General features: G+C 35.6%; 1 protein-coding gene across 1 annotated transcript in view; it reads left to right on the plus strand.

Moving 5' to 3' along the window:
- Window positions 1–24,575, plus strand: part of NEB (nebulin) — a 185,635-nt gene that overhangs the window by 52,123 nt on the left and 108,937 nt on the right. The window contains exons 40-61 of the mRNA XM_016151113.2: window positions 81–188; window positions 1,104–1,415; window positions 1,968–2,174; window positions 2,620–2,724; window positions 2,893–3,000; window positions 3,656–3,967; window positions 5,127–5,333; window positions 7,812–7,916; window positions 8,909–9,016; window positions 10,563–10,874; window positions 11,081–11,287; window positions 11,747–11,851; window positions 12,808–12,915; window positions 15,548–15,859; window positions 16,061–16,264; window positions 19,493–19,597; window positions 21,300–21,407; window positions 21,759–22,070; window positions 22,536–22,739; window positions 23,034–23,138; window positions 23,225–23,332; window positions 24,164–24,475. Coding sequence (XP_016006599.2) covers window positions 81–188; window positions 1,104–1,415; window positions 1,968–2,174; window positions 2,620–2,724; window positions 2,893–3,000; window positions 3,656–3,967; window positions 5,127–5,333; window positions 7,812–7,916; window positions 8,909–9,016; window positions 10,563–10,874; window positions 11,081–11,287; window positions 11,747–11,851; window positions 12,808–12,915; window positions 15,548–15,859; window positions 16,061–16,264; window positions 19,493–19,597; window positions 21,300–21,407; window positions 21,759–22,070; window positions 22,536–22,739; window positions 23,034–23,138; window positions 23,225–23,332; window positions 24,164–24,475 — 4,074 coding nt within the window. The remainder of the gene's footprint in view (window positions 1–80; window positions 189–1,103; window positions 1,416–1,967; window positions 2,175–2,619; window positions 2,725–2,892; window positions 3,001–3,655; window positions 3,968–5,126; window positions 5,334–7,811; window positions 7,917–8,908; window positions 9,017–10,562; window positions 10,875–11,080; window positions 11,288–11,746; window positions 11,852–12,807; window positions 12,916–15,547; window positions 15,860–16,060; window positions 16,265–19,492; window positions 19,598–21,299; window positions 21,408–21,758; window positions 22,071–22,535; window positions 22,740–23,033; window positions 23,139–23,224; window positions 23,333–24,163; window positions 24,476–24,575) is intronic.

Consider the following 24,575-nt stretch of genomic DNA (forward strand, 5'->3'; position numbering starts at 1 on the left):
TTATTAGAAATATTTTGGCATCTTGTTTTATTCTTCTTTGAATTATGTCAGATAATATAATAAGCTTTCTTTTTTTCAAGGCTTATTATACAGCAGACTGGAAGAAAACCCTTGCTAAGGGCTATGATTTGAGAACAGACGCCATTCCAATTGTTGCTGCAAAAAGTTCAAGGAATATTGCTAGTGATGTAAGTCTAATTTGAAAGTAGTAAACTTTCTTTCTCTACACTTTAAAAATCTTTACATGGTTGTAAGTCTACATGAGACATTTTAGGAAGCAAATAAAAAGTTATAATATAAAAATATTTTCTAATATCCTAAGTTTCAATGATTTTTTATGATGCTTCACTTTAAAACCTTTAAGAACTCAATACAGTTTTTAGAAAGAAGAAAATTCTTTTTTTTAACTTTGAAATATTTGAAATGCTCATTGGCATCATTATGAACTTGAAAACTATTTTTTATTTGAATTTTGTCGAGAAAAATAGCCTTGCTATACTAAAATGTCATTAAATTAGGGACATCTCAAAGTATTTTTTAATATATAATTTCCACAAGAAAAAAGTTGGTGAAATATTGAAAACCAGGAAGAATTATAGATTAAATGACAGAATTTTACTTATTACTTTTTACAAATTAAGTTATATTTTTTTTATGTGAATTGATATAATACCTTGATAGAGTAAAAACTCATTCAGTTGGAGTCCAATACACTAATTTGTATACGAACTTTGCTGAAATTTACTCAGGATTATGCAAATACTTTGTAATGTTATGCAAATTAATAATGGAAACAGGTAATAAAAAAATTACACCAAATCCTTAATAAACATACTTTTTAGGAACCTCTGAGTATATACAAAGAATCCATTTACGAATAAACTAGATATAAACTGCAAATTATTTGACTTTTAATTATCCTCAGAGCAGATCTCAAGACCATCCATTAGAAATAATTTGCCAGTTGTTTATTTAAAAATACTAAAACATTAGATTCAGATTGTATTTGGCTATTGCTTAATTGTTATATAAATTCAGTTTAACATCATTATTTCCTGAAACCCACCCTATCAAACTTTTGTCTGCCCTTCTTTTTCATATAGTTCAAATATAAACAGGCCTATGAGAAAGCCAAAGGCAAGCAAATTGGATTTCTCAGTCTTCAGGATGATCCTAAACTGGTTCACTACATGAATGTGGCCAAAATACAGTCAGATCGTGAGTACAAAAAGGGCTATGAAGCCAGCAAGACCCGATATCACACACCCTTGGATATGTTCAGTGTGACAGCCGCCAAGAAGTCTCAGGAGGTTGCTACCAACACCAACTACAGACAGCCCTTCCACAGCTACACTCTGCTGCCAGATGCCTTGAGTGTGGAGCACTCCAGGAATGCAATGCAGATCCAAAGTGATGTATGTAATGATCAATGGGTTGTCAACATAGAATTATTCATTTGTTGCTTGTGGGAAGGAAGAATGAGAAACCAGCAATTCTGCTCACTTCATCCTAAATCTGGCTAGACTCACTATAATTGGGGATCCTCTCCAGAATTTGGAGCTTTAGGATTTTACTCATTTGAACTACATGTAGCTTCTTTGGTGGTATATAATAATAATAATAATAATTATATATATATATATAAAACTTTGGATATATCCTTTTAAAAACTAAGAGGTTCAAATGGATGCTATAAAATATGCTTTCTAGTGAAAAATTCTCTTCACTTTTCCCCTAAGAAAGTTAATTTTTTTAAAGGAATTATTGGATCAAAATTTTCTGTTCAAAACCACCATGAATGTAATCACTTTTATAATTAATTTTTTCTAAAGGATGATAAGGGCTAAAGAGTAGATTTTTCTCCTCCAACTCCTTTTTTCTTATTTTTGATAATGAATATATCATCTAACCACAGAAACCCCAGCCCTGACTCTTTCTGAAATGAAAATTTCCCTTTTGTTGTAAAGAATCTATACAAATCTGACTTCACCAACTGGATGAAAGGAATTGGCTGGGTCCCGATAGATTCACTGGAAGTGGAGAAGGCAAAGAAAGCAGGAGAGATTCTTAGTGAAAAGAAGTATCGCCAGCACCCCGAGAAGCTAAAGTTCACGTATGCCATGGACACAATGGAACAATCACTTAACAAAAGCAACAAACTGAATATGGATAAGGTAAGGGCTCAACTGCTGGCGTCAGCCCGAGAACTCTCACAGTGCTCATGCCATCGAGCCTGGCAGTGCCACTGTGACCTTTGTCAGCATTTTAATCTTTCTGATGGTCCTGGTGGCAGTGGTGGTGGTGAGAGGGGTCATTCTATAACATTTATCATGTCTAGAGAGCTCTCATAGTGACTATGCTCAGAGTGTGACAAAACCGCAAACCCCATATAATGTGAGGTTGGGCAAGATGATATTTATTGTGTCAGTGTAAAACTCCCTTGTTTGATCCCTTTTTCTTCATCATGTGTCTAGTCTCATCAGCATATCTTGTTATTTTAACCATTTTCCAATATCAGGCTTAACTTTTCTATCATGGAGTTATGAGTCTCTTCCTCTTAATAACACTACTACAAACTTGTCCTGCTGTTCAATCATGTGCCTGTCCTTCTTGTTGTAGAGGCGCTACACTGAAAAATGGAACAAAGACAAGACCACCATTCATGTGATGCCTGATACGCCAGACATTTTACTCTCCAAAGTAAACCAAATCACCATGAGTGATGTAAGTAGATTAACGCTAATGACAAAGCAACAACAAATGTCGGGGAGAAGTTGAAGGGAGACAATGTTTACAAAACATCTGTCTTCTGCATGCCAACCACTTTGAAATCAGAATCCCCGGTTTTACCCAAGTAACAAGATCCTGGTGTTTTTCTATTTCATCATTTAGAAACTGTACAAAGCTGGCTGGGAAGAAGAAAAGAAGAAAGGATATGACCTAAGGCCAGATGCCATCCCAATAATGGCTGCAAAAGCCTCTAGAGACATTGCCAGTGATGTAAGTGCTTCCATTGGGCCTTCATTAAGCTAGGCCAATAAAAGCAAATGAACCAAGTTTGTGTCTATTCAGGACCTGCAGTCAGCCCTACCTATGTGGGTGGGACCATCGTCCCATGTAACTAATACACAAGGCACATCCCTTTACCCAATCCAAGGACCCTGTAATTATTCATTCATTATTTAATGTAAAAGGTGACTGGATCTTGTTAAAACAAGTTCCTTTTAGAGTATTCAAATCATTTATAGGCAAGTCTAAGCAAGCGTAGGGATGCAAGCTAAAAATTTTATCCAGGAGACCCATAACCAACCTCTTTCCTGAATTTAAAGGTGCAGCATGAAAAATTGTGCCTGCAGGCTTTTCTGCTGGTTAAACAGCTGAATGGGAAAAGCTGTTTTCTAAAGCACCCTACAACAACTTATTTCCACATCTCTTTGAGTAACTCCGAGATTATTCTTTTTTCTCCCATGGACTCAAGTCTGAAAAAATTTGAAGTAAAAGGATTTTGCTTCCTCTCCGCTGTGAGCTTTTTTCTCTCTAATTTTAGAGTAGCTCTATAACTAAACCTGTGACAAAGCTAATGGCATCTAGTTAATTATATTTTTTTCTCTTTCCTCCACTATGTTCATCGTCATGCTTTCTTTTCTGTCCACAGTTCAAATACAAGCAAGCCTACGAAAAAGCCAAAGGGAAACATATTGGCTTCCGGAGCCTAGAAGATGATCCCAAGTTGGTGCACTTCATGCAGGTGGCCAAGATGCAGTCTGACCGGGAATACAAGAAGGGTTATGAGAAGTCCAAGACATCCTTCCATACCCCGGTGGACATGTTCAGTGTGGTGGCAGCCAAAAAGTCCCAGGAAGTAGCCACCAATGCCAACTACAGGAACATCATTCATACCTACAACATGCTTCCTGATGCTATGAGCTTTGAATTGGCCAAAAACATGATGCAACTTCAAAGTGATGTATGTGATAGCCACACAATTTGCAGAGCATTTACTCTGATAATAAGCAAATCATATATGACCATAAGTAATGACATTTTGAAAATCCTGAAAGAAATCATGTGTCATTTCCCAATGAAGTGTTTCATTTTTTAATCTTAGATTGAATTTATTTCTTTTAACAAAAGGAGATTGATTTTAGAAATGAAAGTCTTATTTTCTACTATTATTGCTATGAGCATTGTTGGATGCTAGATTCTGTAATAGCAAAGAAAATTTGCTTCAGGAAGAATGTATTGGAGGAAATAATGTCTAACGAAGAAAGTCAGAAGCATAAAAGGCTCTGATAAAGGAGTAAGAGGGAAAGCAGAAAGTCGGATGACTTGGTAGCTCCTGCCCCTCGTTCCCAACCAGTTTTCATTCTGCTACATCCAACTTTGTAATTGCCTATCTTACTTACTGCGGAAGTATTGAGGAGGTGAGAGCTGTAGCAGCCATTAGAATAAATGTGAAGAAGGCACAGACAGTGAAGAGCCAAGAATTCAGCTATACAGGACATTTGGTGGCTGGGGGAAGTGAATTTAAATTACCAACCAAAGGCAGGCCATGCCAATCCTATATTTCTCTTTGAGAATATAAGAATTGAGCTATTAATTGCTAGGTAGGTACAAAAGTGCACAAATGAAAGCAGCTATGAACAGTTGTAGAGGAAAATGTCAGAATTGAGATAAGAAAGCTGAAATTTGCACAAAGTACCAGTGAGGTTTCTGGTACACCTGAGGGAGCTGTACAGTGGTGGCCGATCCAAGACATAGAAAAAGAGAGAAATAGGGTCCTCATAAGTCATCTATGAATCAAAGTAACTTGGCAATTTTTATAAGAAAGTTAAGCCAGCATAGTCACCTTTCTTCTAATAGTCACATGGTAGATTAATCTATTTGGTATTTTGTAGCACTTTTTCTTTATGAGGGCATTGAGGAAAACAAATCACAAAGGTATTACTGCTTATTTTTAATTTTTAATGCAAATAAATGTAAAAAAGACAAATTTTAGGGATAAAAATTGTTAAAAGTTCAATATACTGTTGGTTGAAAACTAAAGTGGAACTTATGGAATATTGAATACCCACTCCTGGCTCTTAGAAGTTTTGGTTCACTCTTGAACTTTTCCTCTTTTGCAGAATCAGTACAAAGCTGACTTTGCTGACTTCGTGAAGGGTGTTGGGTGGCTCCCTCTGGGCTCCCTGGAGGCTGAGAAAAACAAGAAAGCCATGGAGATTATCAGTGAAAAGAAGTACCGCCAACACCCAGACACTTTGAAGTATTCCACGTTGATGGATTCGATGAACATGGTTTTGGCCCAGAATAATGCAAAAATTATGAACGAAGTAAGTCTTTAACAATGTAGTATTTCATATGCATCAGGCAAACAGCCAGGCATATCTTCCATTTAATCTATAGATTTTGCTAACAGTTTTACGGCATCATAATTAATGTTTACTCCTTCTTGAAATGAGGTCTTATAGTTTAAAAAAGATAAGAATTAGTCCTAATTAGTGGTCCTCCAAACGTTCAGTGGATCACTCTACCCTATAGACAGAAAATAAATATGAACTCTTTCTTTTAATGCAAACCTTGAAAATGAGCTCTTTTTGTTTAAGATGAGGTTGAGTCAAAGTTCACAATGCTGAATCAGCAGATTATTTGCCTGATAACAGCTGGGTGTGGCAGCACACCATCTGCTTTGATTGGATCAAAGCAGACTCCTAGATCACATGGCTGTAGCAGTATATTGAGCCAGGACCTTCTCTAGGCAATCATGAGAACAATCCTTCTCCACCAGAAGCTCCTTAGATCAGTAATTATTCCAGCCTTTAGAAAAGCCTTGCTGTATTTTTACATTTCTTAGCCATAAGTTGATATCAGCACCAATGAGCACATCAAACTTGGACATCTCTTTTTTAATTACAAGTAACAGAGTAATTACCAGTAGCACTGGTTATATTGTGTGGATCACAATTTAAATGGCATCGATTAGCAAAAAAAAAGGGGGGTAATTATTTGGACTTTAACATTAAACAGTTGCAGAAAATGATGGTCTGACTTGCATTAGATAGGGCTAAGTCTCGATGAGTAAATCCACTGGAGTCCTCTAAGAGAGAAAACAGATTTGTCAGGAAGACCAACCTCTTTGAAAGGGACTTACATAAAAGACAAAGCACAAATCTCAGTGCTCCTTTAATATGTGGAATTTAAACTATCACAAGCATATGTTTATTTTATTACAATGTTAATGATTACCATTTCAGAACAATGATGCCACGATGAGAATCATAAACTAGCAAATACTAACACTGAGAGAGTTTAATGATCAAGTTGGATCCTCTGATAGCAGAGTGGAGCAAATCGCAGCCCAGAGAGGCAAGGCACCTCCCCTAAACACACAGAAGGTCAACCACTGGGTCTGGACTAGAACTGAACTCCGATGCCTGGTTATTGCTCTTTCCACTAGAATTGTCCTCTCCAGTACTATAACCACTAGTCACATGTGGTGATTTACATTTAAATTAATTAAAATTTTGCATATCATCTATGGCTGCTTTTACACTATAGCAGCAGTTAGTTACATAGTTAATGACAGAAATCCTCTGGCCTACAAAGCCTAAAATATTTACTATCTGGTCCTTTACAGGAAAAGCTTACCAAACTCTCATCTAGAAGAAAGCTCTAGAAGTTTTGTTTGTTTTCTAACTAAACTTGGCCAAAACAAAGAGATAGCATTTTTCACCTATCAGATTTGCAAAGACTAAAAAGTTGTGCTATGTACAATGTTGGTAAGGGAGGTTACTAATATAAGTTTACTAATGTAAACTTATAATCTAGAGTTTGTTAATATTTGTTAAAATTCAATATTTATATACCTGATACCCTGCAGAAATCCTTAAATATGTGCAAAGATATACATACATACTTATACACATATAAATGATAGTTTTTACAGGTCAGAGTCTCCAAAAGTTGATGCTGAGATGAAATTTGGAGTATGGAACATTTTTGAGGATTCAGTACCTGTGGGAAAGAGAACTGGGAAGAATGAGTCTAACTGTGATGCAGGCCCTACAAAGCCAAGGCCTATCCCACAGGGGGCTCAAGTGCACATGTCCTACTAGATGTGTCCTACATTGGGCAGAATGGCCAGGCCTTTATACCCACACTTTGATGAGTCACTGAAGGTGGCCACCAGGGAAGGGCATGCTCTTGAGTGAGAGAGCAAACTCTGAAGCAGGTGACAACTGGAGGTTGTCCACTAATAGTTGGGGCAAAGCGTCCTTCCTTGAATGGGTGTCTGAGTGCTGCATCTTCAGGTCCACCACGAAGATCATGGAACCATTGCTTGTAATAGAAAAAGACTGGAAACAAATTATGCGTCTTTCAATAGAGAACTGGTTAAATCAACTGGGTTATACCTCCCTATGGAATATTATACAGGTCTTTAAATGAATGGAGTAAATTATTTTAAGAAAGTTAAAAGTTGTCTAACCTATATTGTTATGTTTTACATTACCTCATTTGTATTTAAAAAGGACTGTATGTGAGCTTTAATGCGCATAGAAAGTTTTAAGTTGGAGATGCTGTCTCCAGGCTGTCAAGTAGGAGGATGGGATATTTTACTTTCTGTTTCATCCTCTCCATTGTCTTGCTTGAATGAGCACCTTTTCCATTTAAATTTTATAAAAATAATACTTATCTAAAAAATACACAAAATATTGATATTTATATACGATGATATATATGTACTCAGTGAGGCTCTTTTTAAGATTTTAAATACTAACTTGTATTTGTTTGTGTTTATTTGCACTCTCTAGCACCTCTACAAACAAGCATGGGAAGCTGACAAGACCAAAGTCCACATCATGCCTGACATCCCTCAGATTATTTTGGCAAAGGCAAATGCAATTAATATGAGTGATGTAAGTATAATTTCCCCTGTCGTCATCTTTGTTTCCCACCCATTTGAACCAGTAAAAACAAACAAACTAGTTAATATGAATCAATTATGAGAGTGAATATTTTGAAAGTAAGAGTAGGGATCCACAGATGAGACTCTTTCTCTTTCTATCTTGCTTAGCTAAGAGTTGGAATAGGCTTCTCAATGGGACTTACGTGCAACAATTAGGAATTTGAAGGACAGGTAGATTTTGTTTTAGGGGCAGATCTTCTTCAAACTAAGAGACTTGGCAGGAAGAGAAGGCTTGGGGCTTAGGGGAAGAGAAAAAAGAACTGAGAACCCGAGAGCCTGATTCTTAGGGAGTTCCTCCATCAGACTTTTGAGATGGTTCTAAAGAGTGAACCTTGGGAAAATGGAGAGGGAAGATGAACATTTTAAAAAATTTGGGGCAAGCCTCTTAACAAGAAGTGTGCAACAATGTTAGAAAATGTGTGTGTTTTATTTCATTTTTTTTTTTCATCCTAACCATAATTGCTAGGAAATCCTCTAATCATACCAGTTTTTTTCTTGGCTTAGCTTGTATTTGCAGGGATTTAAGATTGCTAACTTCTTTTTGTAGTGTAGAACCCACACAATTAAATAAATAAAAGAGTCAATCGTAAAACAATGAAGTTTTCGTATAAGAATATGGCTGTTTTATAGTCTTCCCATGACCGTTTGATAAAATGACTCAATAAGAATCTACTGGTTTTCACATTTTTAAAAAGCGTATTTACAACCTAATAAAAACCAGGAACTTTTACTTTTTCTGGTAGTTTCTTAAAGATATTTTTGAGTTTGTAATAGATTTTTTTCCAAACACAATTATGTTCTTTGTGAAAATATTCAGCCATTGAACCACTAATGAATTATTCTGCTCAAAAATAAAAATGATTCCACAGTGTTAGTTTACTCATTTAAAATAAACATAGGCTTTCCTATTTAGAAGAAAACTTCCCTTGCCTCTCTTTACAGAAACTCTACAAGCTTTCTTTGGAAGAGTCTAAAAAGAAAGGTTACGATCTCAGAACTGATGCAATTCCTATCAAAGCTGCCAAGGCCTCAAGAGATATTGCAAGCGATGTAAGTCTGAAAGAGAGCAGTCACCTGTCTGGGGCAGGGGGATGGTTCTAATTTATTAAAATAATAAGGGCTGAGTTCTAGAAACATTGAGTGGATAAAATATGGGAAGAAAAAAATATCTGTTAACAGTAGTTTCATTCTATTCTGGGAATTCTTAACTTCGTTCATTTGTTTTCTCTGGTATTTTTTTTGGGGGGGGAGGGGGGGAGACAAAAAACAAAAAACAAAAACCAGAATACTAACCAGATTATAACTACATAGATATCTGCTTTCTGACTCATCAGACATGGGTGAATTTACTTGAAGTCTGCCACCAAGGCTATGGCCTATAGAAATCAAAGCCCTTCACCAGGTTTTCTTGATGAAAGATGTATTATTCTTGCTTGCTGCCTCTTAGGATCTGTCTTGATAACAGGATGTCTCATAAAGTGATGTGCTAGGTTGCTGACCTTTTGGGCTCATGATAACTGTTTATTAAATAATTGGGAATTTTGCAAACCAGTTGTTAAAATGTTGATAGCTTGACATCAGCTATGGTGGGAGTGCTTATACCACAGAAATCGACAAACCCTGAAAATTAGAGCTCCCCCACCCTGCCAGAGAGCTGGTGTGCCAACACACCACTGCCATAATACATTATCTATTTGAAACTCAATCCTTTCAGTTGGTTGTTTCCACAGGAAATCCACTCACAGTAAGTATTTAATGGCTTGGGGATAATGAGCAGAGCACATTTCAGAGTACTCTTTCCTTAGCCACCTTCCCCCTGCCCAGTTATACTTTCTCTTTCCTCCTCTGTCTCTGTTCTTCATTTTTCCTACATATCCACCCCTATCCCATTCCTACATTGTCCTAGAACTCAAAATTCGTCTCCCTCAATTATGCTGGGGGATTTGGCTGTCCCAGGTTCTATCCCTCTAATTTACACACTTGAACCCATAAGACATAGGCAGAATGTATTCATGTATCAGGATCTCCCTTCTATTGAGGGAAGTTGGGTGATAAATACTAAAATTTCTTCTTCATCATACCAATATAGAAAGCCTTCAAAGAGAGGAAGTTCCACAAATATAAAGCTACTCTAAAATTATAACTTGTATCTCATAACTGATATTATTCTCATCGGTAAAAGACTGGTTGGAAAATTTTTCATGGAAGCATTAAACTGATTAAAACATTCTACTTTTTTCTTTCATTTGCCATACTCTTATTACCTCCTAAAGATCACTTTAAAAGTAAAAGCAGAGTATGCGTGGGAGTCAGTGTGGTGTATCATATCAAGATCTGGGTTCTAATCCTTAATGACCTTAGCAAGTCACTCACCTCTCTGGCTCTCAGCTCATCTGTGAAATGTGAGAAGTAATAATAACTTTGCTACCTACCTCACAGGGTATAGTTGTATCAAGTTATACAGATATGAAAAATGTGTTTTGTGAACCACAGAACTCTATATAAGTATTACTTTTACGAAATAAAGAATGTTTATACTAGAATGATTCCAAGTCAAGGGAATTGCTCAGAATAAATATTCACATTTTCTTCACAGTATAAATACAAATACAATTATGAAAAGGAGAGGGGGAAAATGGTTGGTTTCCGCAGTCTTGAGGATGATCCCAAATTAGTCCATTCCATGCAAGTGGCTAAGATGCAATCTGATCGGGAGTATAAGAAAAACTACGAGAAGACGAAGACCAGCTACCACACCCCTGCCGACATGCTCAGTGTCACAGCTGCCAAGGATGCTCAAGCCAACATCACCAACACCAACTACAAACACCTGATTCACAAGTACATCCTCCTTCCAGATGCCATGAATATCCAACTAAGCAAGAATATGAATCACATACAGAGTGATGTAAGTCTTTCTTCTTTCTTCTTTCTTCTTCTTTCTTCTTTCTTCTTTCTTCTTTCTTCTTTCTTCTTTCTTCTTTCTTCTTTCTTCTTTCTTCTTTCTGGATGATGGTTGGATTTCCAGCATGGGAAAAGAGATCACGGTTTTCTGTGCCAGACTTTTGTGTCTAAATTAATAAGGTAAAGTAGATTTGCCTGTTCTCTTTATAGAATGAATATAAGCAGGACTACAATGAATGGTACAAAGGGCTTGGCTGGAGTCCAGCTGGATCCCTAGAAGTGGAGAAGGCCAAGAAAGCAACTGAATATGCTAGTGATCAGAAATACCGCCAGCACCCTAGCAACTTCCAGTTTAAGAAGCTGACTGACTCCATGGACATGGTTCTTGCCAAGCAGAACGCACACATCATGAACAAGGTAGAAAGAACAGTCGCTCTTCCACACAGCTCCCAACAAGGGAAGGCTAGCAGCCTCTGGTTTTTGTATGGGAAATTTAGTTCTGGTCCTCTGCTAGGCAGTGGCAAACAGTTCCAGAGGACTCCCCCACACCGTATTCTTTTGTTACCTGCCAGTAATTTTTATTTCTCCTGCCCTTCTAATTGAGTTAGGAATTATTTGTTTTGTTAAAATTATTATGTCTTAAGTGTTTTTAATCCATTCTAGAAGATAGAAAATATCTTAAAAGTTTATTTTTTAAGATCTGAGTTTGTTTTTGGTGTCTTTTCTGAATTATATACCACTTTAGTTACTAAATTCATTTAATCTAATTCAAATTGTGTGCATTTAAATACTCTGCTATATATTTTTTTCTTTCTGGTTTGTCCTAAAAAGTTATTTAAATATCAAATGTCTTTTTTTTTTTTTTTACCTTTCTAGCACTTATACACCATTGATTGGAACAAAGACAAAACCAAGATTCATGTGATGCCTGACACACCAGATATTTTACAAGCCAAGCAGAATCAAACTCTGTACAGTCAGGTAAAGCTACATAAAAATTTGGCTTGACATTAACTAGACTTATTAAGTGATGTAATGGTAAATAATTGATATGAATGCTTAAAAATGAAAATGAGTGACTTAAACTGGATAGCCTAGAGATTTTGCAAAATATGTGCCTAAAAGCAAGAGCTTCCACTATGATCGTATGTTCCATGGAGGTGGGTACTGTGCCTATTTGGTTTTTCCCACTACTCATTGTGTTTGGCACAGAGTAGGAAATCAATAAATAATTGTTGAAAGAAAATATTGTATTAAACAGACCTCGTATGAGTTTTGGCTTTGCTATTTATAAGTTGTATATTAGGTCTACACCTTGGTTTTCTCATCCCTAAAATTGGGACCATAAAAGTGCCTATGACATTGAATTGCTGTAAGGACCAAATGAGAAATTCCACGTAAAGCTCTCAGAATAGTGCCTGGCACATCGTAAGTACTGGGTGAATTTCAGCTGTTTTTATTATTATTCAGTTTTCAGACACAGGCATCCAATCAATGAATTCAACTCAGAAAATTTAACTCATTTATTGTACCTTATAAAAGGTATTTAGTCATTTGTTACTTTTATCACTTAGACAATTAATATTTTGTTATCTGAGTGTTTTCTTATCAATTATTTTTAACATCTGTGTTCAAAAAGTAAGCCCAGACTGTACATAGCAGGGGAAGGTGCCTGACATACCTGATATGCCCATATTGTGTCTGAACCGAAAAGGTCATGCTCAATTATACACCCGGGGGTGAGCCAAAAGAAATTGAAGCCAGATCATGCGATGCCAAATCACTGCTCTATTGAACAGCTTGTTTGCTTTTATCCCTGTATCTTTAGACATGAGGGAGATGGTCTGATCTCTATTCTCTAGGTAAATTTTTGTTTAGAAATCTGTTGGGGTTTTAATATATACTGAATGATGCTAAATAATATCTTTAATTTTCAGAAATTCTATAAACTTGGATGGGAAGAAGCTTTGAAGAAAGGCTATGATCTCCCAGTTGATGCAATTTCTGTACAGTTGGCCAAAGCCTCAAGAGATATTGTTAGCGATGTAAGTATTAGTTTGACTTTGATAAGGATATATTTTTTTTTATCTGAATCAGGTAACTTAATTCTGGTAACTATTTTTACAGATAGGCCACAACTTTCAAAATGGTATGCCCTCCCCTTCATCTTCTCTTACCTTCTTTACATACCCAAAATGTGCTCTTCTGTCTCACTGATAAAATATCAAAAAAGGGGGGCTTTGTGCATAGAGGTTGAACCGGAAAACCTACAAGACCCATTATACTAAGATGCTGTTTTTAGACGTTGTAAAGGAACCAGAGATTTAAGTTTCCCCCTAATTACCTGAAGATAATTTTTCTGTTTTCTATTTGTTCATTTTAGGCAAATTCAAAGTGCCAGATAATAAATAAACCTCAACAACCTGATACTGATAGATTTTTATATGCACATATTTAAAAATTAGCTGCCAATAATTTTTATTTAGGTCATCCTTGCTTTTATGTAATTATAATAAACTAGCCTGGAGCATAAAAAATACAGGAAATTACAAGAAGTTAGGTTTAGGGTCCAGAGGGCTTAACTTATCTGTTCCAAAATTCATAAAAGAAGGATATTCCCTCTCTAGTTATAATTGAAAAGGGTAGTAAACTTGGTGAATAAACTAGATTTGGTTCCTATTAATTAATTAAATGTTTACAAATATTTGACTTAGTCTGCATACAGGTAAACATAATGCTTTGTTAATCCCAAGAATAACCACAAAAAATTCAAGTGACCTTGATTATAGAGAATAAATGACCAGAATTTCATAGGGAAGTACAACCTCTTTATCAAAATCTTTAAAACTAAACTAAACAAAACAAGGACTTAGTTTAGAGAGTAGGAATGTCTAAAAATAAAATCTGACAATAAATTCTAATATAAGGAAAGATTCTCCCTGACTCAGTTATTTTGTGACACTCCAGAAGTGTAGTTTCTTAGATGATTATAACCCCCTCTCCCGCTTGCAAGTCAATAACTCGTTAAAGTGCATCAATGTGGTTATGAACCTAGAGAAATAATGATGCTTGCATGTTCCCCAGAAAGTTGACTCATTTTCATTCCATTTTATGTGCTTCCCATAAGGTAAAGATAGTTTAGAAATTGAAGGCATAGTGTCAACAATTTCCAAATAACACAGTATTTGATATAATTAATTTCTTTCCATGTGAACCTATTAGTTAGAAACTTTTGAAATCTTACTCTAAAATTAAATTCACTATAAGTAAGATAGTTCCAAATAGTTCTTGTATCTATAAAATTTAAGGAAATTAGAGCTATTTTTATGAATACTTAATTTAATAAATTAAAATTGCATAATTTAGTGTTCAAAGATTGAACTTAAAGTTTATTTAATCCCATCTCCCACTCAGTATTCTGACTTCTCTGCATCTCCAATGGGTAGTCAACCAATACGGGAATAGTTACAAATATAAAAGGTTTTGTATCCTTCAGGACAGGTTATTTCCTTATTGGATCATCTGTAATTGTCATTATACATTTTCTTATTTCAAATTTAAATATATTACTGATCAACTCTAGGTCTGTGTTCTAGAACCCACAAAGTAGCCTCTTTTCTCTTTCCATCTGATATCTCTTCAAATATTTCAAGTTTCCTACTTATTCTTCTTTGGTTTTGGTTTCATAAGTCCTTCAAATCTTCTGATCATTCTACTTGAAATTTACTCTATTTTTTCAAAATAGAGTGCCTCAAAACTTAGTGTCCCCCCACCCCCGTTACAGGAGATTAGGCCAGAGTAAATGAGCTTTTAATTTGCCTTTATCTCTGCTTCTACAGAATTTGTGACTACTTTTTTATAAGCAGTTTTGTTAGATTGCCCATTTTGAGCTTATGACCTTAAACTCTTGTGTATTTTTAACATACATAACCATGAAGTTGGGTGTCAAGAGAGTAGAACCTACTTCCTCTGTGAGCTGTAATGTGTGCCCAGCATCTAGCATCAATGCTATTATTACTATATTATTACTATCACTACTGTTACTGTCATCTACTACTAATGAAATTTTTCCCAGTTGAATCTAAATACTGGATTTCATTTTTACTTTTTAAATTTATGTAGTTTATTTTGACTCATGTTGGCAATATGTTAAAACCTTATGGAATTTTCTAATCTAACATATTTTGCTGTTTTTAGCCATATGTGCATGAAGATATAGATCCTGAACAAGACAAGTTTGCATGACATAACTGTATGGCAAATCACTAAATATCCTGCTGCTTAATAAATTAATCTACAGTATTAAACTTGTTCATCAAGTCCTGAATCTTCCTAATTTTTCTGCCATTCAGCCCATACATTTCCATTATTCTAATAAGGATACCACAGTGCTTTATCACAGTACTTTATCCCAAAGTCAGCATACACAATGCTAGCACACCCAAAAATGTATTTCTGCCTCTATCTGGAATTAATTTCTCACCACAACCTCTCTTGATACTCAGCTTTATTGCATTTCTTTGGAAGCCTCCAATTAATTTTTTTCATTCTTACTAAGTTAACATAGACATCCTTTCTCTGATTTTAGTTTTGGAAAACAAACATGTAAACAAAGCAAATTGAGCTTAATTTAACCTCTGTTAATGTTAATAAAAGAACTCTTTGCTCTGATTTCAGTTCAAATATAAACAAGGCTATCGTAAGCAACTTGGCCACCATATTGGATTCCGGAGTCTGCAAGATGATCCAAAGCTTGTGTTGTCCATGAATGTAGCCAAAATGCAGAGTGAAAGAGAATACAAGAAGGACTTTGAGAAGTGGAAAACCAAGTACACCAGCCCAGTGGACATGTTGGGAGTGGTGCTGGCCAAGAAATGTCAGGCCTTGGTCAGTGACGTGGACTACAAGAACTACCTGCACCAGTGGACATGCCTGCCCGACCAGAACGATGTTATTCAAGCTAAAAGAGTTTATGAACTACAGAGTGAGGTGAGCGTCTATTAAATCTAATAGTTTACATATTATTTCCTGTCTCATATGAGTAGCCATTCAGTCATAGAGAGACAAAAGCTAGAAAGAAAAATTAATTTTGAGTATGTAAAATGCATCTGTTTGTAATGCATAGAATCACCTGAGTCAAGGGTCCACATGAGGATGAGATTTTTGATGATTTGCTTTGTATTTTCACAGAATCTGTATAAGTCTGACCTTGAGTGGCTGAGAGGCATAGGGTGGAGTCCCCTGGGTTCTTTGGAGGCAGAAAAGAATAAGCGGGCGTCAGAAATCATCAGTGAGAAGAAATATCGTCAGCCTCCAGACAGAAACAAGTTCACCAGCATTCCGGATGCCATGGAAATAGTTCTGGCAAAAACAAATGCCAAAAATAGGAGTGATGTGAGTAACTCTTTGGAAATAGATTAAATAAATTGTAGTGCCTGATACCTGATAGGTGCTTAATAGCATTTGCTTAATAAATTAGTAGAATAGCACAACATCACATCACACAGCATAGCACAACACAGCATAATGTTTTATATTTGGTTGCTTCATTTGAATTTTCAACTACACTGGATTATGTAAAAATGGGTTAGTATCATTTTTGTCACCCAAAAAGTTTTCTTGTTTATTTATTTATCCAAAATGTAATAAGGAAACAATTGAACATACATTCTTTTGTCTTTGAAACTTGAATGCATTAAAGACCCTAATTTTTTGTCATTAGTATAGCACATATGAGAGGAAAACATTCTGAGTATCTTACACAGGCACAATGGAAATATTATAAAGAGTGATTATAAAGCATTTTGTTTAGCTGAGTCAAGATACATAGAACATGAATATATATGTGTGTAAATACATATATATATTATGTGTGTGTGTATATATATATATATATATATAGTGTGCACACACACACACACACACACACACACACACACATCCCATCTTTAACTTATTTCCTCCTCCAACACTGACACCAGTGTCTGGCATGTGACAGGTCCTCAATAAACATTTATCGAATAAAATAAATGAAAATAAAATAAATGAAAGATAACGGTATAGACTAATTTTAGGAACAGAGGGAAAGATTGCTCATTGCTTAGAATATAACCCTGAAAATTACAGAAAGTTGCATTTTGTGCACTGAGATTCTGGAACAGTTAAGAAAGTTTAAATAGATGTATAGTAATAACCATTTGAATCTTAGAAGGATCTAAATATATATAATGTGCCATATATTTTACCTATATCATATATATATTAATTTATACATATTATATATAAGCCCATTATCGGCTTTTAGTAAGCATTGATAAATTGCAGCTTTGCTCTCCTCAGTCAACCCCACGCAGATTTTTTGCAATTTTGACATCCAAAATTTATAGTAAATGTTGACTATTATGAATGTTCAAGTTTTCATTTCTTTTTTATTTTTATGATGGCAATTTGAGTCCAACAGGCTGACTAATAAAGCAGCAAATTTATGCAAAATATTTCCCCTGTTGGAATCCAAGTTCCTTTTCTCTCTATGAAAAGGGGCTGTTTATAAAGCTCTGAACTAATAAGGTTGCCAGGAGAACAACCCTGGATCATGAAACTTATTAACATCAATGTCTCAGGACAGACTTCCCTAACAGTGTGCCCTGGTTACCGGAATGCTGAGATACTGATCCCCTCAGGCCTCAGGAGAAGGCCCCCTGGATCCTTGAGCCTGCTGTCTCTCTTTTTGAATAGACTAATACATCTATCTTAGTATAAACAAATATTAGCATTTTCTCTCTTTTCCATGGGGTGACAGTGACACATGCCCTTAAAGAAATGGTCCAACTTAATTGTTCTCAACCAAGGACGATTTTGTTCCCATAGGGGCATCTGGCAACACAGAGACCTTTTCGTTTGTCACAACTTGAGAGTGGCATGCTACTGGCATCTAGTGGATAGAAGTCAGTGATGATGGAAACATCCCAGAATATACAGGACAGCCCCCTCTTCCTACCCTTAAGAAACATCCAGTATACAACAGCAATAGTGCTCAGGTGAAGAAATTCTGGTCTTACTTAATCAGAAAGCTTGGTAAAGAACCAGGATAAATGTGAATGGAAATTCACAAGCTTTGCTTTGTTTTTGTCCTGAAGGTTTTAATCAGCTTCTCTTAGACCATAGTAAGCATATTCAGGAAGAAGTGCCAAGAAGTACCACATGGAATGCCTAAAAGGGAGATTGACAAGTCTGATGAGTCTAAAGTCACTGAGACTTTTAAAATTTTTATATTGAAATAATTTCAGACATGCAGAAAAGTTGCAAAAATACTGCAGATAAATTATATATACACATATATAGAAATATCTGTGTATATACACATATATATCTTCACCCAGATTCCCTAATTGTTAACATTTACCACATTTGCTTTTTTTCCCTCTCTCCCCCTCTTTCCCTCTTTTTCTTTCATATATACCTTCATGATGCCACTATATCCCTAAATACTTCATGTGTATTTCCTGAAAACAAGCACATTCTCTTATATAACCACAGATAACCCCAGTGCAATGATCAAAACCAGGAAATTAATGTTGACACAATTCTAGTTTACAGAATTTATTCAATTTTACGACCAATGTACTTTATACAAAATAAAAGAAGTATTTTCTGGATCCAGGATCCAACTGAAGGTCACACATTGAATTTATTTGTCATGTCTAGCCTCCTTGAATCTGGACTGGTTGCTCAGTATTTCTTTGTCTTCCAAGTCTTTGACATGTGTGAAGAGCATAGGCCAGTTATTTTGTAGAATCACCTTCAGTTTGGGTTTGTCTGGTGTTTCCTCCTGATTAGATTCAGGTTTTGTATTTTTAGCAGGATAACACATGTTGTATCCTCCTCCATACATCATACATGATACCAATTTGTCCCATTACTGATCATTTTAACTTTGATCACTTGGTTAGATTGGTGTCTCTGGGTTTCTCCATTGTCATTACTATTTTATCCTTTGTAATTGATAAGTATCTTGTGGTAAGGTTCTCTAACAATGTAAACATCATCTCGTTTTTCATTAAGCTTTAACCTCCTAGTTTTAGGAAATCAATGAGATTTTTGTTTGGGTCTTCTAGTCTCCTGTGAAGAAGACAGAGGGTGGTCTGGGATATACAAGTGTTTTTGATAAATTCTCATACAGAATTTTCCTTTTGGGAATCCTAATCCCTCAAATAATTATGAGGTATAACAATAAATAATAAACCACTTAGGAAATGAAACTCCCTAATTTCTAGATATACCTTGAATATGCCATCTTTAATTAAACTCTGAGGGAGACTCACAATTCAACAGATGAAGAATTGCTGCTCTGTTTGATGATCTTGTCAAAGACTCCAGTTACTTGGGTTGATTTCTTAGAGGCAAGATCATCTGTAACTTAAAAAGATAACCTATAATCTATATTTGAAAAGGCTGTTATGTCCCAGATAAGTCAAGAAATACTATACTTATTTTCTGCTTATGTTATTTGCTTATGCAATCAATTATGCTTAATTTAAATGAATTTAGGAATACTGTTCGAAGTTAACTATGTCATTCACTAATCTAACAACACCACTGAAAAACTCTTTTTTCTCATTTTAGAGACTTTATAGAGAAGCTTGGGACAAGGACAAGACTCAAGTCCACATCATGCCAGATACACCTGACATTATTCTGGCTAAAGCAAACTTAATTAACACAAGTGATGTGAGTTTCCAATTCAGTATGTGTTTTCAGAAAGCTCATTTTAATCACTTCTAAGGCAGTGAATTTATTCAGAAGTTACTTTGAATGCCTGAATCATTTTCATTAATAAATGATATGTGACTTCCTTTTTTGCTTTTTAAAAATATTTATTTACTTACTTATTTTTATTCTTTTTAAATTAAATTTATTAGGGTGACATTGGTTAATAAAATCATGTAGGTTTCAAGTGCACAATTCTATAGTACATCATCTGTATATTCCATTGTGTGTTCACCACCCAAAGTCAGATCTCCTTCTGTCACCATATATTTGACCCCTTTTATCCTTATCTACCTTCCTGTCTCTGCTCTTTCCCTCTGATAACCACTAAATTGTTGGTATCTATGAGCTTTTGTTTGTCTTGTTCATTTGTTGCTTTCAGTTTTATATCCTATATAGGAGTGAACTCATATGGTTCTCAACTTTTTCTGTCCAACTTATTTCGAATAGCATGATGCTACGTGCGACTTAGATTCTTCATTTAATGGCTTTTAGCTTGAACATAAAAATAATTGGCACTCCCTATCTCAGGTAGAGTTGGGGGATGCGTGCTGTCTGTTCCTTGTAGTCCATTGTTATACATGTCATCATAACATAATGGTTTATAGCACTCTCCCCTATGTGGATAGGTGTCCTTGGGGACAAAGACAACTGCTGCTGGATCTGCAGTGCTTCACTAGTGTAGTGCCTGACACATATAAAAGTCGATGAAATTTCAAAAGAATGAGCATAAAAAACTTATGCAGAAGAATTTTTTTACTTTTATTCTCATCATAGCATAAGCTCCTGAAATTTATAGATATAAAAATAAATATTTTAAAGACAAATTCTAAACTCTAATAGAAAGACCTTAACATTAAGTAATGCGTTAGAGTAATACCACAAAGAAAAAAAAATATGCATGTAAACACAAGTCTAAGATCAACAGACATTTGAAACAATCTGGTTTCTAGAGAAAGTGCAATAAATTACATTCTCAATTATTTAGTTATGTAACAAATCTATAAAACAAATTATTTCACTTAAGCTTTTAATTTTTTGAGCTTTTATATTTAAGTTTATTCTTCATTTAACTTTTAAAACACTGCAATAGTTGGATTCACTTAAGCTTTTTAAATTCAATATTTAAACTTTCCTCAAAAAATGTCTTACATATTAAAAATTATGAAGGACTTTGTTACATACCTACAGATGTGATTCTACTTTGGACAGCCCTATGTTGTGAAATAGACTGTATTTCACAATGTATTAGCTACATGGAAGAGACAGCCCATTCGGCATGATTTTTTCCCATTAGAAGTGTTAGATGGAAAGGCATTGCTCTTTTCTAACAAAATCTTTGAATGAAACACTCAAAGTTAATTGGAAAACCATACCCAAATGATATTTCATTTCATTTCTCTATCAATTTACTTCTGCTTTATCTTAATAAGCATTTAGAAAGAGCTGACATTTAATTTTGTTGATCTAGGTAATTGAAGAGCTTTTAAGTTTGAAACAGGATCATTAGCAATCAATGGGTATAATTTCCAATTACATTGAGTATTCTAGAGCACAGATACTATTCCCATGGACTCTTAAAATATTCAGCATATTGGATTCATTATACTGAAGTTGTTTGTGAAAAACAGTTTTTCCCAAAGTGATCTTCATCTCTTAACAGAAACTCTACAGAATGGGTTATGAGGAGCTGAAGAAAAAAGGCTACGACCTTCCCCTTGATGCCATACCAATCAAAGCAGCAAAAGCCTCCCGAGAAATTGCCAGCGAAGTAAGACTTTATCCCATTTATACCGATTCCATTGCAATTTATCACTTCAAAGAAGTCTCAATTTAATTTTAAATTAAACAAAATCTTTCAAGGAGTAAAAATTTAAAACAGAGTGACATGATCCTAGACATGCAGCGTGGGTTTAAGATAAGCTCAAGAACGCATTATTATGTATGGAATCTGTAGCTGGATTTAGCCTTAATCTTTCTTATCAGAAAAAGTAAATCTTTGGCTCTCCACACAGTGAATTATTTAGAGTTAATGTACTTTGTAATTTGCCGCAAAGATGGCAACGTAAATTAATCTTTAAAAGAATGAGAAAGAATGAGACGAGGTTTTTTTTTTCTTTAGTACAAGTACAAGGAAGGCTTTCGCAAGCAACTCGGCCACCACATTGGAGCCCGCGACATCAAAGACGACCCCAAGATGATGTGGTCCATGCACGTGGCCAAGATCCAGAGTGACAGGGAGTACAAGAAGGACTTTGAGAAGTGGAAGACCAAGTTCAGCAGCCCTGTGGACATGCTGGGGGTGGTCCTGGCCAAGAAGTGCCAGACCTTGGTCAGTGATATAGACTACAAGAACTACCTACACCAGTGGACGTGCTTGCCCGACCAGAATGATGTTACCCATGCTCGGCAGGCCTATGAGCTCCAGAGCGATGTGAGTCTAAGATTTCTTTTTGGCCAACGAAACACCATGTATGCTTTCCTAAGCATCAAAATTCCCCCAAAGTGAGGGGAGCTAAGCTTACACAATAAAGGTCTATTTCTCTGGACTAATTCCCACACACTATCTAGTCACCCAAACATCTGGAGGAACTATTATTCCACAAAGAAAGAATCGTCAAAGCCCCCATTGCTCTAGTGGAAGCCTCTAGATTGTTGATCTTGAAGAGTTAGATCGTTCTCTCCATGCTGATCTTTAAATATTTTTCAAAATATTGCTTCTAATCTGAATATTCTGTTGATAGACAAGACATACCAAATTTTAAAATTTCCCAGGAATTCAAGCATTAAAATACATAATGTAATATAAATAATATAAATTATAATATAATATAAATTTTATTTCTTTAGGGGTATATGTTGTACTTAAGTTTAGTGATTTGTCATTTAACAATTTCAGAATTTGTACAAGGCCGACCTTCAGTGGCTAAAAGGCATTGGCTGGTTACCTAGTGGTTCTCTTGAGGATGAGAAGAACAAGAGAGCTATGCAGATTTTGAGTGACCACGTTTACCGTCAACACCCAGATAAATTCAAGTTTTCCAGCCTTATGGATTCCATCCCAATGGTTTTGGCAAAAAATAATGCTATTACCATGAACCATGTAAGTTCTTTTTTTTAATTGGGGAAGAGTATTAATTTTGTGTATGTGTGTGAACACTGAAATTTATTTCTATGAAAGAAAAATTATATTCAATTCTTTTGCTTTATAATAAAGTGGTTTTAAAATGATTATTATGCTTCTCACTGACATGAGACATCTAGATCTGAAAGTGTCACAAATATCAACTCATAGAGCAGATTCTCTTTACTCTCATTAAGAATCAGATTACTTTTATGTATCTATTCATTTCTGGTCTATACTAATCATGGCTTTTTGTTTGTTTGTTTGTTTCAGCGCCTCTATACAAAAGCCTGGGATACAGATAAAACCAGTGTCCATATTATGCCAGATACCCCAGAAGTTTTACTAGCTAAACAAAACAAAATAAATTACAGTGAGGTAAGCAATATATTCATGGTGCATGATGTATTTTCCTTACACTACATTTTATAAATCAAACTTATGATGACTTACGTCTCTTTCAGAAACTATATAAACTTGGCCTAGAAGAAGCCAAGAGAAAGGGCTATGATATGCGGCTAGATGCCATTCCCATTAGAGCGGCCAAGGCCTCCAGAGACATTGCAAGTGAAGTAAGTGCACCTGAAAAATTCTTCACCTTAGCTTTGGCTCAAAGATTCTTTTCTTTCTCCTGGATATATAGTAGAGCAACTAATTTATGATATTAAAGCTCTTCTTAACAGTTTTTTCTCAGTAAGTAGTTTAAAATCATGGTAATGAAATTCTCAACACGAAGGCTAAATCCTAGCTATGGTTAAGGTGATAGCAACATGCATTTGAAAATACAGTTGATTTCCTGCTGAACAAAAGCATTAGATACTGACTGTAGTTCAGAGATTCTTTTGGCTTTTTCACGTGATGTATTCTGATATATATAACCAAACTCATTGTGGGATTCCTTCAAAACCCAATCCATGCCCTATGAACCAATGAACCTATAAGGGCTGGTTGAGTGGGATACATTCTATTCAAAGCGCAACCATCCACATGGACCATATGTTTGTTTCTGCATCCAGTGATTGGCTGTGGATGCTTCTTTAGAAGATAAATTTGTTAAAAATATATTTCTTATTTATTTCTAAAATATGGGGAGTAACTATCATAATTTAAAAATAAATGTTCAATAATCACAGAATGGTTAAATGTATTAATATATACCAATATAATGACATACCCGCTGCCCTTAAAATTCATGATTATAGAGAATATTAATGACACAGAGAAATGTTTATATAACTGAAAAAAAGCAGGCACAAACAGTATACGGTATGATTCCTATTCTAATTTTATTCTCTCTTTCTCTCTGTTTCTCTTTCTCTCTGTCTCTTTCTACCTGTCTTTCTGTCTCTCTGTCTCTGTCTTTCTCTCCCTCTCTCCCTTTCTCTCCCCCTCTCCCTTTCTAGTTCAAGTACAAGGAAGGCTATCGTAAGCAACTTGGCCATCACATTGGTGCCCGAGCAATACAAGATGACCCCAAAATGATGTGGTCCATGCACGTGGCCAAGATCCAGAGTGACAGGGAATACAAGAAGGACTTTGAGAAGTGGAAGACCAAGTTCAGCAGCCCTGTGGACATGCTGGGGGTGGTCCTGGCCAAGAAGTGTCAGACCTTGGTCAGTGATATAGACTACAAGAACTACCTGCACCAGTGGACGTGCCTGCCTGACCAGAATGACGTCATTCACGCTCGGCAGGCTTATGAACTCCAGAGCGATGTGAGTACCTGAGGATCATAACAACATGGGAAATTAGTGAACTAACATCCTCTGGAGAAGGTAGAAATAGGTCGGACCAAGTTCACCAGCCCCTGCAATG

Source organism: Rousettus aegyptiacus, unplaced genomic scaffold (genome assembly GCF_014176215.1).
Source record: "Rousettus aegyptiacus isolate mRouAeg1 unplaced genomic scaffold, mRouAeg1.p scaffold_m13_p_2, whole genome shotgun sequence".
Lineage (NCBI taxonomy): Eukaryota > Metazoa > Chordata > Mammalia > Chiroptera > Pteropodidae > Rousettus > Rousettus aegyptiacus.